This window comes from Prionailurus viverrinus, unplaced genomic scaffold (assembly GCF_022837055.1).
Source record: "Prionailurus viverrinus isolate Anna unplaced genomic scaffold, UM_Priviv_1.0 scaffold_45, whole genome shotgun sequence".
NCBI classification, from domain to species: Eukaryota; Metazoa; Chordata; class Mammalia; order Carnivora; family Felidae; genus Prionailurus; species Prionailurus viverrinus.
Window position 1 is genome coordinate 649,425 of NW_025927610.1, and position 16,799 is coordinate 666,223.

A 16,799-nucleotide genomic window follows, 5' to 3' on the forward strand; every position below is an offset into this window, starting at 1 on the left:
GTTGTCCCCTCTGCCCCATGCCGAACCTCGAGGAGCCTGAGGGCCACTCTGCTGCTTTTTGGGTTGGCTTTGGCAGCTTGGGTCTCCCCGGGTTCATCCGTTGTATCTGGGTTGCCCTTTGTTGGCATAAACCCTTCTGTAAGGCCGGTGCTAGCATCCTGTCTTTCACGGCTAATCCCGATCATTTATGCCTTTTCTTCTCAGTCTGGCCGCAGATGAGTCCATTTCGTGAATCTTCTCAAAGATCCGTCTTTCAGTTTCATTTGTTTCCCTCTCTTGTTTTCTCGATTCTCAACGTCACTATTTTATCTTTACTCTTGAATCTTTATTTTTCCTTCCTCTTGCTCGCTTTGGATGTAGTTACCACCTGTCTTTCTCGTTCCTCAAGGCGGAAGCTTAAACTTGGCGTCCGAAAATTTTCTTCTTTCCTAAGGTAGGCGTTTACGGCCAGAAAGTCCCTCTAAACACGGCTGTCCCGCATCCCGCAGGGTCAGGGTCTGCCCTGCGTTTACTTCCACTCATCTCAGAGTACCTTCCGGTTCCCGTCGCGATTTCTCCCGCGACCCCCGGCCGTCTGGCAGTGCGTTTGTCACGTCCACGTATTCGTGGATGTCCCGAACTCCCGTCCGTTACCGATTCCTGGTTTCATCCCGCCGTCGCCGGAGATCATGCTCTGTAAGACGTCAGGCTCTCACATTTACTGAGCGTCGCCCGGTGATTCGGCGACTGAGAACGCCATATGTGCGGTCTCCCCGGTCACCGTGTTGTTCTGATCTTCTGTGTCCTTGTCGGTGGTCCGCTTGGCGGGGAGCGCATCCGGCCGTTCTCGGCCGGAGCCTGGCTTCGCGAGGGAGCGCTGGCTCCGGAACGCCGGGAGCTAGGTTTGAATCGCAGCCCCACTGTGTGCTGTGTGCCCCAGACTCAGTGTGCCCGCCTGCGGCATGGGCAGCCCGGTGCTCCCTGCCTCGTCGGCGTGGGGTGAAGCCAGCCCCCGTCTGTCACCCCAGGAGGGGTTTTGTGAAGCAGAAGCAGGCAGCCCGGTGCGGTGGGAGAGGCTGGCCAGGACCCCCGGGCCCGGGACGTGTAGGCGCGCGGTCAGCGCCCTGTCTGTGACGTGCCCCGGCGGGCTCACCACGGCGTGCTCTTGGCTGTGCGGCCCGGGGCGGATCGCGTAGCCGGTCTGGACTCAGTTTCCCCGCTGCACCGACCCCACTAGAGTCACGGAGGAGGCAGGCACACGGCAGGGGCCTTCAAACCCTGCAGATGTCACCGCCGTGCGTGACGGCGATGCCTTCCTCTCGTTCTCCCCGCCCAGGCCAGCTGCGTGCCGTTCAGAGGCTCTGTCACTTCTACAGCACGGTCATGCCCAGCGAGGCCCAGTGCGTCGTCTACCACGAGTTCCAGCTGTCGCTGGCCCGCAGGGTGGCGGACAAGGTGCTGGAGGGGCAGCTCCTGGAGACCATCAGCCGGCTCTACCTGTCCCTGGGCACCGAGCGGTGAGGGCCGGTTCCGCGGGCGGGGCGGGGAGGACCCCGGCCCTGGTCCTGGGGTGGCCCCTCCTCAGGGACCACTTCATTCCTTAGTGTCAGATAAGCTCCGAGATGGCCGGCCTGGGGGTGTCCCCACCGGCGCTGTGGCACAGGGTTCCCCTGAAGGGTGTCCCCTCTCTCCACGTACACACCACAGTGGAGGCAGACCGAGCGTTTCTGGGCCATTCTTCGTGACACAGTGGCTTTTGTAAGCTGACCTCTGCCTGCCCTGAGTGTCCACCAGCCAGCCCAGCTCTGGGCCAGGCAGTCTGTTCCCAGCTGTCCCCTCAGACGTGAGGACAGTGGCCACGTGTACCTGAAGGATTCTCATCCGCAGGCTGTCCACCTGCTTCTTCGGGGCAGGGTTTCAGGGTCCTCTGTCCCCTGTGACGCCCACACTGGCCATCCCGATCAGATGGGCGGTCCCGGGAACGTCACTGGTAACACCCCTCCCGGCTGGGGACTCACTGAGAGGCAGGGAAGGAGCCAGGTTTCCACAGGACTTGGGGGGCCTCTGCCCCTCCCACCTGGGCCTCAGTTTCACAGCAGGACCGATGGGCAGTGACCTTGATCGCTGCTTCTCAAAGTGGGAGAGAATATGGCCCGGGAGCTCGCCGCAAAAGCACATTCTCGGGCCCCACCCCAGACCTGCTGCGGCAGAAACCCTGGGAATAGGGTCCCGCGGCCACACTGGGGTTTGAGAACCACTGGCCTAGGTTGTCTCTCAATTTCTGCCCACACACACGTTCCCCGCTGCACCCAGAGAGGTCGCCCGCCTGTGTCCGGGGAGTGGGGCGGGGACAGAATGGCCCGCTCCCCGTCCCCGTTTCCTTCCAAAAAGCCTCCCTTACTTTCGCTGCGCGAGCCAAGCCGGCAGACGGGCACCAGGGAGAGCCTGGTCTGCTCCCCCAGGAACAGCCGGCCCGGGAGCGCGCGCTCTGACCCCCGCTCTAATCCCAGGGCCTACAGGTCCGCGCTGGACTACACCAAGCGCAGTCTGGGCATTTTCATCGACCTGCAGAAGAAGGAGAAGGAGGCGCACGCGTGGCTGCAGGCGGGGAAGATCTATTACATCCTCCGGCAGAACGAGCTGGTAGACGTGTACCTCCAGGTGCTGGGGCGCCCTGTCCTTCATCCCCCCCCCCCCCCCCCCCGCGGGACACCAGCTGCGAGCCAGCTGCTTGTGCGGCCCCAGCCCTGGGCCCCCAGCCCAGGAGCCCCGGGCCCTGAACCCCCATTCCTGTATTCCCAGCCCAGGACCACCAACCTGTACCCCCAGCCATGCCCCCCAGGCCTAGACCCCCAGCCCTGTATTCCCAGCCCTGGACCCCCAGCCCTGGGCCCCCAGCCTTGGAGCACCACCCCTGGACCCCCACGCTGAACCCCCAGCCCTGGACCCCTAGCCCTGGACTGCCACCCCTGGACCCCCAGCCCTGGAGCCCCCAGCCCTGGACCCCCAGCCCTGGATTCCCAGCCCTGGACCGCCACCACTGGACTCCCAGCCCTGGACTCCCAGCCCTGGATTCCCAGCCCTGGACCCCTACCCCCTGAACCCCCAGCCCTGAACCCCCAGCCCTGGACCGCCACCCCTGGACCCCCCAGCCCTGTATTCCCAGCCCTGGACTGCCACCCGTGACCCCCAGCCCTGGGCCCCCACCACTGAACCCCCAGCCCTGGATTCCCAGCCCTGGACCGCCACCCCTGGACCCCCACCCTGTATTCCCGGCCCTGGACCCCTAGCCCTGGAGCCCCCAGCCCTGAACCCCCAGCCCTGGGACCCTACCCCTGGAGCTCTCAGCCCTGGACCCCCATTCCTGTATTCCCAGCCCAGGACCACCACCCTGTACCCCTAGCCCTGGCCCCCCCAGGCTTAGACCCCCAGCCCTGTATTCCCAGCCCTGGACCCCTAGCCCTGGATCGCCACCCCTGGACCCCCAACCCTGGACCCCAACCCTGGACCCTCAGCCCTGGATTCCCAGCCCTGGACCACCACCCCTGGACCCCCAGCCCTGGACCCCCACTGCCCGGCATCTTCCACAACAATCCGAGACCCCCCAAGGGGCCGGAGGCGTGTGCCCCTCACCACGGCCACCACCGTATTGGTACACAGCAAGCGCTCAATAAATGTGCAAATGACGCGTCCACCGCGTTGGCACACGGAAGAATTTTCTTCAGTGGCAAATGGCGTGCCTCCTTAAAAAACCCACTTATCACAGAAGCTCCGTTTCCAGTTGCGTTCTAAGCTTGACATGACTTGGAATAGATTGAGAGGCTCGTGAGGCCAATGAGTGTTTTCACTTTTGAGCGCTTACTGTGTACTTCCCTGGGCCATGGGCCGAGGGTCCCGGGGCTCACCGCTGACGGGGGGGCAGGCGCCTCGGGGCTGCAGGCAGAGCTGTGGGCAGGGGTGCGGTTGTGCACAGAGGGGCCGGGAGGGCAAGCTCCGGTCGGTTTGGGGTGCAGGGTGCATGAGGCCAGTGCCCAACTGGGAAGAGGGCTTCCCGGCAATAGGGGATTCACAGGGGCAGAGGCCGAAGGTTCATGGGACTGTGGAAGGTTCTGGATTGCCGGCAGGGCTAGGCCACTCTTGTCCACTCAGCTGGTGTTTGTTGAGCACCTACTATGGGCCAGCCACCGTGCTGGGCCCCAGATGCAGCAGAGAAGCATCAGTCTTAGTCGTCTGCTCGGAGAGACAGGCAGGTGTTGCTAAGGGCCACGGAGGGACACAGTGGAGGGGACCCCAGCGGAGAGAATGCCGGGGTCCGGGTGTGACCGCCGGGACCCGGAGGCCACCTCTGAGCTGGCTCCCAAACTCCTCAGCAGCCCGCACTTGTGGACCCCCGGCGCCCTAGCTGGACGGGCCTCCCCATGGGACATAGTGGGAAATGAAGTCCCCAGCTGCACAGGGACTGAACAAGGCCAGTCCCTCTGGAAGGAGAGGAAAGGGTCACCCGGAACACGTGCTGTGGGTCCTCGGGGTTGCCTCGAGGGTCTGGGGAGCCCTGTGGGTCTCACGAGAGCTTCTGCACGCCCGCAGGTGGCCCAGAACGCAGCCCTGTACACGGGGGACCCCAACCTGGGGCTGGAGCTGTTTGAGGCGGCTGGGGACATCTTCTTCAACGGGACCTGGGAGCGGGAGAAAGCCGTGTCCTTCTATCGGGTGAGCCGGGCGGTGAGGGTGGGCCTCAGGGGTGGGGGCGCCTTCCGTGGGAGTTTGGGGGGGCCGGCGGAGGCCTCCCGCCAGGAGGGAGGACTGCCCCACACACCCGCGTACTTGCTTGGTGGTTTCCCCTGGGATGATCTTGTCCTCCACCCTCACCTGGGACGGACAGAGAAAGGAGAGGCCGTTTGAGGGACGGAGGCAGCTTTAGGCTTACAGCACCTCAAACCTCAGGGAGGCCAGTCCTGTTCCACTTCGCAGATGAGGAAACTGAGGCTCAGAGAGGCACAGGGGTGTATCACGGGACACACAGCCCCGGGGCCCAGGTCTGCGTGTGCCTGCCCGCCCAGCTCACGGCCTGCGGCTCAGCCCTGGGGAACAGAGAAACGTGCGTGTTTAGAGCTCGGGGTTGGGCCCTCCTGGTCAGGCTCTCACCGTCCGGGAACGGGCTGGTCCCAGGCTGCTGAGACAGATGGGCTGCAGGCCACATCCCAGCTTGCTGGTGGCTCAGTGCGCCGGGGCTGCCAGGACCTCTCTGAGCCGAACACAGATACAGCGGGATGATGGGGAGGACGCTCCCAGCGTGCGGTCGGGGCTCTGAGGGGGGGGTTGGCCCCGGGCCGGCCGCCGCGGGTGAGGCCTGACCCACCCGCCCGTGTGGCAGGATCGGGCGCTGCCCTTGGCCTCCACCACAGGGAACCAGGAGGCCGAGCTGCGTCTGTGCAACAAGCTGGTGGCACTGCTGGCCGAGCTGGACGCGCCCCGGGAGGGCCTGGAGTTCGCCCACATGGCCCTGGCGCTCAGCATCACCCTGGGTAAGCCCTGCACCCCGGCCCCGGCGGGGGAGACCTGGAGGGCGGGCAAAGAAGGCCCGAGGCCGTGGAACCCGGCCCGCGTGCGGGGCTGCTTCCGTCTGCAAGCCGCCTCCTCCGTGCAGGCGGGCTGGGATGTCCCGGGGGACACGTCACACTCACGGGGTGGCTGGGCTTTCTTGGCCAGCTGACCACCAAGGCCGGCCACCATGCCCCGCGGTCTGGACACCCCGGCTTGTCACCAGCCCCGGCACGCGCCTGTCTGCGTGCCGTCCCTTACCCTTGTTCCTCGCCACACTCAGCCAGCCCCGCGGTCACCTGGCTGGCGAGATCCCCTCACTCCCGGGAACCTCGTGTCCCAGCACCCAACTGTGCTGTTCCCAGCCACCTGTCTTCCCCTCGGAGACAGGACTGGGTGTGCAGACCCCACAGTGCTCGCCTGGAAGGGGGACGATCTGGAGACATCCGGAGGGCGTGGCGGGGGGGGGAGCAGCAGCTCATACACCAGGGAGGGCGAGTGTCGTGTGTGCGGGTGGACCGAGCCCCGGGGTTTGCAACTGCCTGACTTTGGGGCTCCCCGTCACCCCTTCCAGGCGCCACGGGCAGGTACAGAGCAGGCCCCATGGGCAGGTCCACCTTCCTGAGGCGGACAGCGAGCCTGCAACATCAGGCCCATTGTGCAGATGGGAAGAGTGAGTCTCGGGACGGGAAGCGGCCGGCTTGGGGGCCGGAGCTGGCCTGTGCCCGCCGCCACCCGCAGCCGTAGCCTCACGCGTGCCCCCTCCCCTGCGACCCTAGGGGACCGGCTGAACGAGAGAGTGGCCTACCACCGGCTGGCCGCCCTGCACCACCGGCTGGGCCACGGCGAGCTGGCGGAGCATTTCTACCTCAAGGCCCTGTCGCTCTGCAGCTCGCCCCTGCAGTTCGCCGAGGAGACGCTGTACTACGTGAAAGTGTACCTGGTGCTCGGGGACATCATCTTCTACGACCTGAAGGTAGGCGTGGGCGGGGGGGGGGGGGAGGCGGGGCTCGGGCGTGTCGGGAGCCCTTGCCCCCTCGTGGAGGGGGACCGCACACGGGCCCCGGGGCCCCGGCGTCTCCGGGCCTGGCTCTGCGGCACAGGCAAGGTCAGCAGATGCCGTCGGAGCTCCCCCAGCCCGTGGGGGCGGCTGACGTGTCAACGGACCCTGGCAGCCACTGGGTCAGAGCAGACGCGGCCGTGTAGTCGGGGGAGCCTCCCGGGCACGGTAACGGCAAAGCCGAGTCGTGACGGTCAAGCAGGAGTTAGCCGCCGAGGCAGTAGGAGGGGGACAGGGAGTTCCGGGGGCAGGGGGACGAGTCACTAGAGACCCACCAGAGACCCAGGTTGTAGGGTGCTACCCAGATCCCGGCACCTCCTCCAGGAAGCCGACCACTGTGGGCAGAGCGACTCCTTCCTGGAATCCCGAGTCCCCCGGGGGTTTGTAGCAGGGACACCACTCCGGGCAGTTCCTGCCCTGTGGGGGTTGGAGGCGCTGGAGCTGGGACCTCACAGACCAGAACCCGGAGATGTCTCTCCATCACTCGCCTGCACAGGCGGGGGCCCCCATCACCCCACCCGGGGCCTAGCGTCGTCCCTGCGCGGTGTCCCTGCTCCGTGTCGGCTGAAGGGCGGGTGCCCGAGCCCAGGGGCCGACTTCTCCCTCCCCCTCCCCACTGAATGGCCCCTCGGGGCTGGGGTGGCCCCAGAAGACCCCCACCCAGTTGGTAGCCCCCAACCCCCTTCCCCGGGGCAGCCTTGGCTGTGCACCGATGCCACCTGGTGGTCACAAGTGGTCACTACAGCCTCCCGTGCCCGCTGGGTGGTTCTTGGGGAGCCTGTCAGCCGGGGGGGGGGGGGGGGGGGGGGGGTGGGTACTGCAACGTAGCCTCACTACCTTCCAGTCTGTGTGACCCAGGCTCCGTGTGACCCAGGCTCTGTGTGGTTGGTTCTGCCAGCGAACGCTTTACTGTTCTAGAAGAGTGGAGCCCCCTCCAGGCAGGGCAGAGGCTGAGGGCCAGGCACGGTCAGTTGACCAGGGTAGGATTAGCAGAGCTCCGTGGGGCTCCAGTGCCCGGGATCCTAGAACCCACGAGCCTCTGACCCTGCGACCTGCATACGTGTCTATGTCCCAGGCTGGGCTCTGGGCCGGGCCCTCCCCTGTGTCGGGGCCACGGAGCCTGGCGGTGGGGCAGGACTGTGGCCAGCCCCACCTGAGCTCTTACACCCAGAGCCCTCTGTCGTCTGCAATACATGCCCCTGACCCCTGGCCCATCCGAGGGGGGGGGGCCTGCCCCAGGTCCCGTGTGACTGATTCCTAAGCAGCTCTGTACAAGAGGGGGAAACAGGCTGGGAGGCAAAAAAGGTGTCCAAGATGGGGGTCAGGAGGCCGGGCCGGAGGCAGCTGCAGGCCCAGAGGTAGCTGATCTGATGCCCAGGCCCTGGGGACGGGGACCTTATCTCTCCACGGTGTCACGGGGCAGGGCTGCAGCTGAGAAGCCCAGGTCCCTGAGCCCGAGAGGCTGGGACCAGGCAGCTTGCCAGCCGCACCATGGCCGCTCTGTCGACAGCACGTCTGTCCTCACCGTGACGACGGCTTGGAAATTCCATCAGGGGCCACGGGCCGACTTCACACCGTCAGCCACGTGCCCAGGAGGGCGAGAGATTCCTCCGAGCCCCCTATAGGGGACAGGCCTGGGCAAGTGCCGCTCTAGAGGTTGGGGGGCCATGGGCATCTTTGCCAATGGTCTCCCTGAATCGAGGTCGTCTGTACGCGGGGCCTCAGGGACGAAAGAACAAGGCTGGAACGGGACAGATTTGGGCGTGAATCCTGTTTGCCGCCCGCTGGCTGCTCCAGGCACAGGTGTGCACGTCCACACGCACACACATGCACACACATGCACACGGATACACAACTCCCAACCACCCACTTTGGTCAGCTCCTTAGTGAGGCTGTCCCCTCCTCCAGGCAGTCCTCCAAGTCCACCTCAGGCTGACTCAGGTGCCACCTGGGGCTGCCACCGGCTGCCGGTCACCCCTGTGGTCAACGTGGCCCCAGAGTCGGCCGTGGCTCCCGCCCTGCACGGGGTCCAGTGCCTGGTAGGGGCTCGGGAGTGTTTGTTGAACTGCTCTGCGTACCTGCTTTTATCCTCTCTCTGTGTGGGGGCAGGGAGGAGCCAGGGCTGCTGAACTGGGGCTTGTCCCAGTTAGAGTGGTCCGTCGGGAGGGACTGGGTGGAGGTGATGGGGGGCCGGGCACAGAGCAGCCTCTGGGGACACAGGCCGGCCAGCCCCTGCCTGCAGCCAGGGGGCGTGTTAATGTCGGGCCTCCTTCAGGACCCCTTCGACGCGGCGGGGTACTACCAGCTGGCCTTGGCAGCGGCCGTGGACCTCGGCAACAAGAAGGCCCAGATGAAGATCTACACGCGCCTGGCCACCATCTACCACAACTTCCTCCTGGACCGCGAGAAGTCCCTCTTCTTCTACCAGAAGGCCAGGACCTTCGCCACCGAGCTCAACATCCGCAGAGTCAACCTGGCCCCGGGACGGTGCTGGGGCCGGGCGCCCTGGCTGGCCCCCGGCCCCTCGCCCTGAGGACGCCTGTCCGCCCGGCTGGCCCCCGGCCCCTCGCCCTGAGGTCCCCTGTCTGCCCGGCTGACCCCCGGCCCCTCGCCCTGAGGTCCCCTGTCTGCCCGGCTGGCCCCCGGCCCCTCGCCCTGAGGACGCCTGTCTGCCCGGCTGGCCCCAGGCCCCTCGCCCTGAGGTCCCCTGTCTGCCCGGCTGGCCCCCGGCCCCTCGCCCTGAGGACGCCTGTCCGCCCGGCTGGCCCCCAGCCCCTCGCCCTGAGGACGCCTGTCTGCCCGGCTGACCCCCGGCCCCTCGCCCTGAGGACGCCTGTCTGCCCGGCTGGCCCCCAGCCCCTCGCCCTGAGGACGCCTGTCCGCCCGGCTGGCCCCCGGCCCCTCGCCCTGAGGACGCCTGTCCGCCCGGCTGGCCCCCAGCCCCTCGCCCTGAGGACGCCTGTCTGCCCGGCTGACCCCCGGCCCCTCGCCCTGAGGACGCCTGTCTGCCCGGCTGGCCCCCGGCCCCTCGCCCTGAGGACGCCTGTCCGCCCGGCTGGCCCCCGGCCCCTCGCCCTGAGGACGCCTGTCCGCCCGGCTGGCCCCCAGCCCCTCGCCCTGAGGACGCCTGTCTGCCCGGCTGACCCCCGGCCCCTCGCCCTGAGGACGCCTGTCTGCCCGGCTGGCCCCCAGCCCCTCGCCCTGAGGACGCCTGTCCGCCCGGCTGGCCCCCGGCCCCTCGCCCTGAGGACGCCTGTCTGCCCGGCTGACCCCCGGCCCCTCGCCCTGAGGACGCCTGTCTGCCCGGCTGGCCCCCAGCCCCTCGCCCTGAGGTCCCCTGTCCGCCCGGCTGGCCCCCGGCCCCTCTCCCTGAGGTCCTCTGTCTGCCCGGCTGGCCCCCGGCCCCTCGCCCTGAGGTCCCCTGTCTGCCCGGCTGGCCCCCGGCCCCTCGCCCTGAGGTCCCCTGTCCTCGCCTCTCCTAGTGTCTCTGGAAGGCTCATTTTCTGGGAAACAGAGGCAGGACGGTAGGGGTCTGATAGAAATAAACGATTTTGCGGCAGCCTGCCAAAGCCCGCAAGGCCCCCTCCCCTGGCCTACCGCCTGGGGAGCGTCCAGGGACCAAGCCCCGTCCCTGGGGGCCCGCCCTGCTGCTGTGAGCTGGAAGGACTGAGTCGGACCAACCCGGGCCAGGTCCCCCTGCCGGCCCCGCGCGGTGTGGCCTCAGGCAAATCACGCCCTTCACACCCATTTCCTGGCCTGTCAGAGCGGAAGGCGGTGGTGGGATCCCCTGGGCATCTTCCCCCTTCCCCGTGCCCTCACTGTGTGTCAGGCTCTGTGCTCTGCCTTTAACCCTCACGCCGACCTCACCGGGCCCGCACCGTTGGGTCTGTTATTGTCTCCATTTCCGGTCGAGGCACAGAGAGGGTAGATGCCCTGCCCGCCGTCACACAGCAGGTAGGTGGGGCAGAGCCGTAACCACTGTACCACCTGCCCGCCTGCCTCGGGGGGGATGTGTCAGCATCAGGACCCAGGGGCGCGTCCTGGAAGAAGGTGTTAGCATGTCATTGCACCTCTGCCCCTTCCTGCGTCCCGAAGGCGAGCGAGGGGAACGTGGCCCACACGCTCCCTCACCTGAGAGTCCTCTGGCCCAGCCAGGCCGGTCCCACCTGCACCCGCCAGCCAGCCAGGCCGGCAGTGGGGGTGGGGGGCCTCCAGCCCTGTGCGGAATGTGCTGCCGTGAGTGCGTCTAGGGGCTCATCTGGGCCCCCACGTGCCAGGAACCCTCCATTTACAGTCAGGGAAACTGAGGCTCAGAGAGGCCGTGGGCACCCCAAGTGGTTCTCACCCGCACGGCACTGGTCCGATCTCTTTTTCTTTAATTTATTTTGTCAAACAAGGTGACATTCACGTAAGATAAAATGAACCATTGAAAGTGACCGACTCAGAGGCGTTTTGTGCAGGTAGATGTGGTTCAGCCACCCGCCTGTGCCTGGTTCGGATACATTTTCGCCTCCCCACAGATACCGCCCACGTCACTTCTCGTTCCCCCTCCTCCACGACCCCCTTTTAGCGGAAGGGGAAACTGAGGCCGGCAGGGGCTCTCCACTATCCTTCCTGCCTCTGCCGCTGGGGTCTGGGGGAGTCCCCCCCCCTCCTGCCCGGCTCAGCGGCGGCCTGCAGGCCCCGCCCCGGCCTCTCCCACCAGGGGGCAGCAGAGAGCCTTCCAGAAGCTGGCGCAGAAGCCGGGGAAGCTTCTAACCTTGACCCCAAACTGGCTTCTCGCGGTCGCTGGGAGGGGAACATGGGAGGAGGCCGCGCTGTAATTGAAAACAGGACGACCTGACGACCCGCGCTGGGCCTGCAGCCTCCCCGTGTCGGGTCGGACTGTTGGGCAGGTCACTCGGGGGCCACCACCTGCCTCAGAACCCGCGCCTTCCCTGACCTCCAGCTGTGGCCCTCACCCCTCCCGCCCGGGGTTCCCAGCGCCCCACCCCTGCCCGCTGGGACCTCCCCGTTGCCCTGGGGCAACAGGCCTGGTGGCCCCGAGGGCACGTTCTGTCGGTCAACTCCTGGCTTCCACCCCCAGCCCCCCACTCAGAGGCTGGGGATTTGGGGTGAGTTCATTGGAGCCCCAGTTTTGGTCGAAAATAAAACGAGACCGATGGCCCCCGTACGGGGGTCGAGGGAGGACTCACGGAGCCGAGGGCTCGGTGCCGGACCCCGGGCTAAGAGTTGCCTGCTTCCTTCTGATGCACGCGGGATGCGCGCCAACAACCACAGGCTCCGGAACTCTGAACCAAAGGCTGAGTCACTGGTCGAGTCTCTTCGCGTCTCAGACCCTCAGTCTCTTCTTCATCTGTCACCAAAACCAAACCTACCGCAAGGTCCTGAGGAAGAAGAGAGAGCACGTGCCAGGCACAGAGCTGGGCGGCCGGTCCCTCGTTTTCGGCCAGAGCAAGGAGGGGGCGGGCAGCGGGGGCGCCCTTCAGAGACCAGGGCCCCAGGCGGTAACCCCGGAGCCCCTCTTGGAGCAGAGCGCGTGTGAGACGGGCACGTGCCTGGCACCCGTGCGCCGACTGGGCACGCGGCCCAGGAGCCCCGCTGCCCCAGCCATAGAAGGAGGCGTCTCCACCGGGTCTGTGCGGGGACCCGCGTGCGGGGTCACCAGCTGCCGCAGGCCGTGCTCAGGGCTGAGCCACGTGGGGATGATGCGGGGGGACAAATGGCCCCTCCTCCAGGAGGAGCCCCCGGGCCAGGGATAAAACCACTCCTTGCCAGGGGTCCCTGGAGACGCCCATCCACCTCCCCAAACAGAGAGGGAAGGCAACCCCCCCAGGGTCACACAGCCCCACTTCCTAACTTCAGGGTCCCGGACGTCCCCACCCCGGCTTGGCCGTCTCTGCCTCCGTGGAGACCACCTCTTTCTGGGCACCGGGTTCTTACGAGGGACAAATGTTGACCCAAGCGTAGGCGGGCTCTGGCTTTGGATCGGGAAACTGAAGCTGAGAGAGGGATAGCGACCGTCCCAAGGACACACAGCACCCGCCATCCTCCTCGCCACCGTGGAGCGACGGCAGCCCCATCACCTGCGAACAGGGAGCGGGCGGGAGCTGCGGGCGGTGGTCGTGCCTGGTGTGAGGCTGGGCGCTCTCCCAGGCCGGGTCTCTGGGGACGGGAGGGCCCCCCCAGGGAGACCTGGACCCCCGGCTGCAGAGGGCCCTCCCTCGCCAAGGAGAGGTGTCTCGGCGGCCCTGACACTCTGCTGGGGACAAGAAGGTCTGCGTGGCCCGTGGTCGCAGCTGCGTTTGGGGGGGGTCAGCCCGAGCTTCCTGGGCCGCGTGCACCTGGCCTGGGAAGGGGTCTGTCGGCCACCGGCTGCACAGCTTGGGGAACCTGTCTGCCGGCCGGGGGGTGGGGGGTCTGTGCGAGCCCAGGCTTTGCTTCTCTCCACCCCTGTGTGACCCGGAACACCCGGCAAAGGCACGTGTGCCGATGGGCCTTGCCCTCCGCGAGCCTCGGCTTCCTGGACACGAAGGACGAGAGAAGTTCCGTGCCAAGGTGTTAGGAGGGTTGACGGCGGCTTTCGAAACACTGGTGCCGTAACAAACGGGGGCTTATTGGGGTCACCACGGCCGACGTGACAAGGTGAAAGAGGACAGGGTGTGCTTTCCCCCAGACGGAAGGCAGAATTCCAAAACGGCCCTGGAGAACCCCCTTCCCTGAGTGAGCTGCATCCATGGGGTTTCACTCTTAGAAGTAGGTTATGTTCCATGGAAAAGGTGAAGTGGGTTTGCGGATGTAATCATGTGTCATCAGTGGACGGGGTTACTCAAACAGGAGAGTATCCCGGTGGGCCTGACCTAACCAGGCGATCCTTCTAACAGAGGGTCCAGCCTTCCCTGCAAGGAGAGATCTAAGCTGCTCTCCTTGTGGCCCTGAGAAAGCAAACAGCCACGGTGTGAACGTCCTGTAGAGGCGCCACATGGCAAGGAGCTCCGGGGTCCCCTGCGGCTGCCCTCGAGCACGGGGACCTCAGTCCTGCAACCACAAGGAACTGAGTTCTGCCAACGACCATGTGGTTTGGGAGGGGTCCCCGATCCTCAGCTCAAATCACAGCCCCCGCGGACACCTTGAACTGCAGCCGGCTGAGACCCTGAGCAGAGAGCCGGGCCCAACTCCTGACCCCCAGAAAGTGTGAAGCAGCAAATGCGTGTCGTTTTCAGCCGATAAGCTCGTGATCGTTTGCTACGAGGCTCGGATAACACAGACCAAGGCCAAAGGCCAGGCGGCCCCGCAGCCTGACCCCACCTTGCAGGGGCCGCGTGCAGCCTCGCCGCTGGCTGCCCTCCCCAGCGCCGTCCCCGCCTGTGCGCCTGTGCGCCCACCTGTCCGTGCTCTCCGGGCTCCACTCGTCCACGTGTGAGGCCTGGGCCTGGCTCCCGCACCTGCAGTTAAGGAAGGAGAGACGGGGAGGGCCGGGCGTCGGGACCCCGGGCTCTCAGCCGCCCTCTGCAGACAGTCTGGGTCCCCCTGAGCAGAGGGGGATCTTCCGGGTGGGCCTGCGCCCCTGGACACGAGGGGCGGTGCGGGGCCTTGCCGTCGCCCCGGGGCAGCCGTTTCCAGCTGCGAGCACGGCCCTCGTCCACCCTCGCCTGTGCTCCCCAGGCCGGCTCTCACCTCCAGCCAGAAACGAAAGCATTTCACAACCTCTGTGGCTTTGGGCCGGGTTTGCATGGCGTCCCGGGGACGAGGGAACACGGGGCCGGGGTGTCTCCGGGAAACAGGGGCGTCCCCCCCCAGAACACGCAGGGTGGGCTCCGTGTCTGTGACGGCTCTGGTGCGCCTGTCTGCAGGGCGGGGGAACCTCTCTGGAGACCCATCAATTTGGGGAAGTGGTGAGGCCAGGGGAGGGCTGGGCGGGGTTTTCAGAAAAGGGCAAGGGAGGGAGCCGAAGCTGTCTCAGGTTCCAGAACAGGCCCCACCCCTGGGGCAGGACAGGGCGCGGGGTGGGGGTGGGGGGACAGGCCCAGAGCAGGCCCCTCTCCTCACATTCTGCACCACCCCGCCCCATGGGGGCAGCCCCTGTGCACATCCGGCCCTGAGCCCGTCCTTACCCAGGCTCAAGGCCCGCGGGCCAGCAGGGAGGACCCTGCAGAGTACGGTCACGGCTGATGCCCCCCGGAATTCTCGGTCCAGCACGACAGACACCTGCTCCTGCGTCGGCCTGGATCCTGGAGCCCAGTGCAAGGTTGGGGGTGCCCTGACCAAAGGGACATCTGCTTTCCAGGACACGGCCCAGACGGTCCTGCCTGGGCAGGGTCGCCTCCCACTTCTGCCTGGCCCCGGGGGACGGTCCTCCCGGTGCAGGAAGGGACCTTCTTGGGGAGCCAGAGCACTCTGGACTCAGCCGCTCATCTGGCTGCACCCCAGTGTTCGCCAACACTGTGGGGCAGACCCACAGAAGACCCCGGAGCCACTCGGCGGATGCAGGAAGGCGTTCTGTGTCCTCCCAGCCCCCCCGGGGATAAACACCCTCAGCAAGTGAGACCCGCCCCAGCTCACGAGGGCTTTCTCCCCTCCGTGGAGCCTGAACGGGTTCCGTGTGGGTCCAAGGGGGGCCGGATGGTGCCCCCCCACTTCTAGTCCACCTGGTCCTGAAGGTCACAGAAAACCATCAAACCAAGGAAAATAAACGAGTGGGGGCCACCCGGGGGGCTCAGTCGGTTAAGCGTCCAGCTCGTGACTTCGGCTCAGGTTGTGGTCTCATTGTTCGTGAGTTTGAGCCCCACAGTGGGCTCTCTGCTCCTCTCCGATTTCTACTCTCTCTTTCAAAAATAAGTAAACTTAAAAAAAAATTTTTAATGGTTTTATTTATTTTTTAAGAGAGACAGAGAGACAGAGAGACAGAGAGAGAGGGAGACACAGAATCCGAAGCGGGCTCCAGGCTCTGAGCTGTCGGCACAGAGCCCGATGCGGGGCTCGAACCCACGGACCGCGAGAGCGTGACCTGAGCCCGAGTCGGACGCTTAACAACCGACTGAGCCCCCCAGGCGACCCTAAATAACCATTTTTAAGAAGTGATAAGTCATCCTGCATGAAAAGACATCACGGACATGGTGTTAAGACAAGACACAGACTTGCAGAAGACACCTGCATGCGTCCCGAGCGGGGGTAACTCTGTGTGTGTGTTTGTGTGTGTGTGTGTGTGTGTGTGTGTGTGTGTTTATTACATGTGATACATACAGCATACATATGCACGTGTATACAATGTAACCACACACACACACACACACACGCGCACGCACACAGGGTGGACTGTTTTAAATAAAGGGGCAAATGCCACAGCAGACGTGTACACACAGTCCCCGGCCAGCTTCACGCAGGCGCCCCAGGAGACGTCCAGGTTCTTTGTGTCGGCAGACATGATAGGAGGTCGGGTACCGTCTTCCCTGCAGAGACGGCGTCTCCTCCCCCCTGAGCGGCTCTGGCCGGTGCACATGAGCGTGCAGGACCCAGGCAGAGGCTTGGAAAGCGTGGCTGCACGCTCGGGGCTCGGCTGCTTACCGCGGGCCGGGAGCCCCGAGGCCTCCGCGTAGCCAGCTGAGCCCCCTTGGCGAACACGAGGCCGCCGGCAGGAGAAACAAGGTGCCCCCGACGACCGCCATCCTGATTCGACTCACATGAGGTTTGCCACCTTGAGGCTGATTCCCGCGGAGGAGACCCTCCCAGCCTGGCCAATCCCGGGGGCCCACCCGAGGTCACTGAAGGCAGCTCTGGGAGCAGACGCCGCTGTCCGGCTGTCCTGAGCCTGTAGCAGCCTCCCTGGCACCCCTCACCCCTTCTCCCCTCCCCCGTGCCGGCCCCACTCGGCAGCCCTCGACATCGGGTGGGTTTTGTTTTTAATTCCGGGAGGGCCGGGCTCGTAGGGCTCAGAGCAAAGTCTGGAGGTCATCAAGCGGGCAAGAGACCTGGAGGAAGTGTGGACACGCACGACTGAGGGCAACCGGCCAGTCTGAAAAGGCTGCACGCCGTGTGGCCAACCATCCACGGGACATTCCGGAACAGGCAGGACGGCGGGGACGGTAAGATCAGCGGTGGCCGGGGGCTGGGGGCCGGGGAGGGCAGAACAGGTCAGACCCCAGGGGTGTTGAGGGCAGTGGACCGCGCCGGGCGAGACCATAACGGCGGGTCTGCCTGCCATCACACGCGTGCCCGAGCC

General features: G+C 66.0%; 1 protein-coding gene across 10 annotated transcripts in view; it reads left to right on the forward strand.

Annotated features, from left to right (window-relative positions):
• The window catches only part of SH3TC1 (SH3 domain and tetratricopeptide repeats 1), a 45,066-nt gene extending 35,635 nt beyond the window's left edge, over positions 1 to 9,431 (forward strand). For 7 of the 10 annotated variants that reach the window (XM_047847228.1, XM_047847222.1, XM_047847231.1 and 4 more), the window contains 6 exons: positions 1,316 to 1,496; positions 2,490 to 2,640; positions 4,567 to 4,689; positions 5,354 to 5,504; positions 6,300 to 6,496; positions 8,856 to 9,251. In XM_047847228.1, coding sequence (XP_047703184.1) covers positions 1,316 to 1,496; positions 2,490 to 2,640; positions 4,567 to 4,689; positions 5,354 to 5,504; positions 6,300 to 6,496; positions 8,856 to 9,113 — 1,061 coding nt within the window. In that variant the 3' untranslated portion in view covers positions 9,114 to 9,251. Of the gene's footprint in view, positions 1 to 1,315; positions 1,497 to 2,489; positions 2,641 to 4,566; positions 4,690 to 5,353; positions 5,505 to 6,299; positions 6,497 to 8,855; positions 9,252 to 9,324 lie in introns of those variants that run through there. The other 3 variants (XM_047847223.1, XM_047847229.1, XM_047847232.1) reach the window with 3 other exon arrangements.
• Positions 9,432 to 16,799: the final 7,368 nt, after the last annotated feature.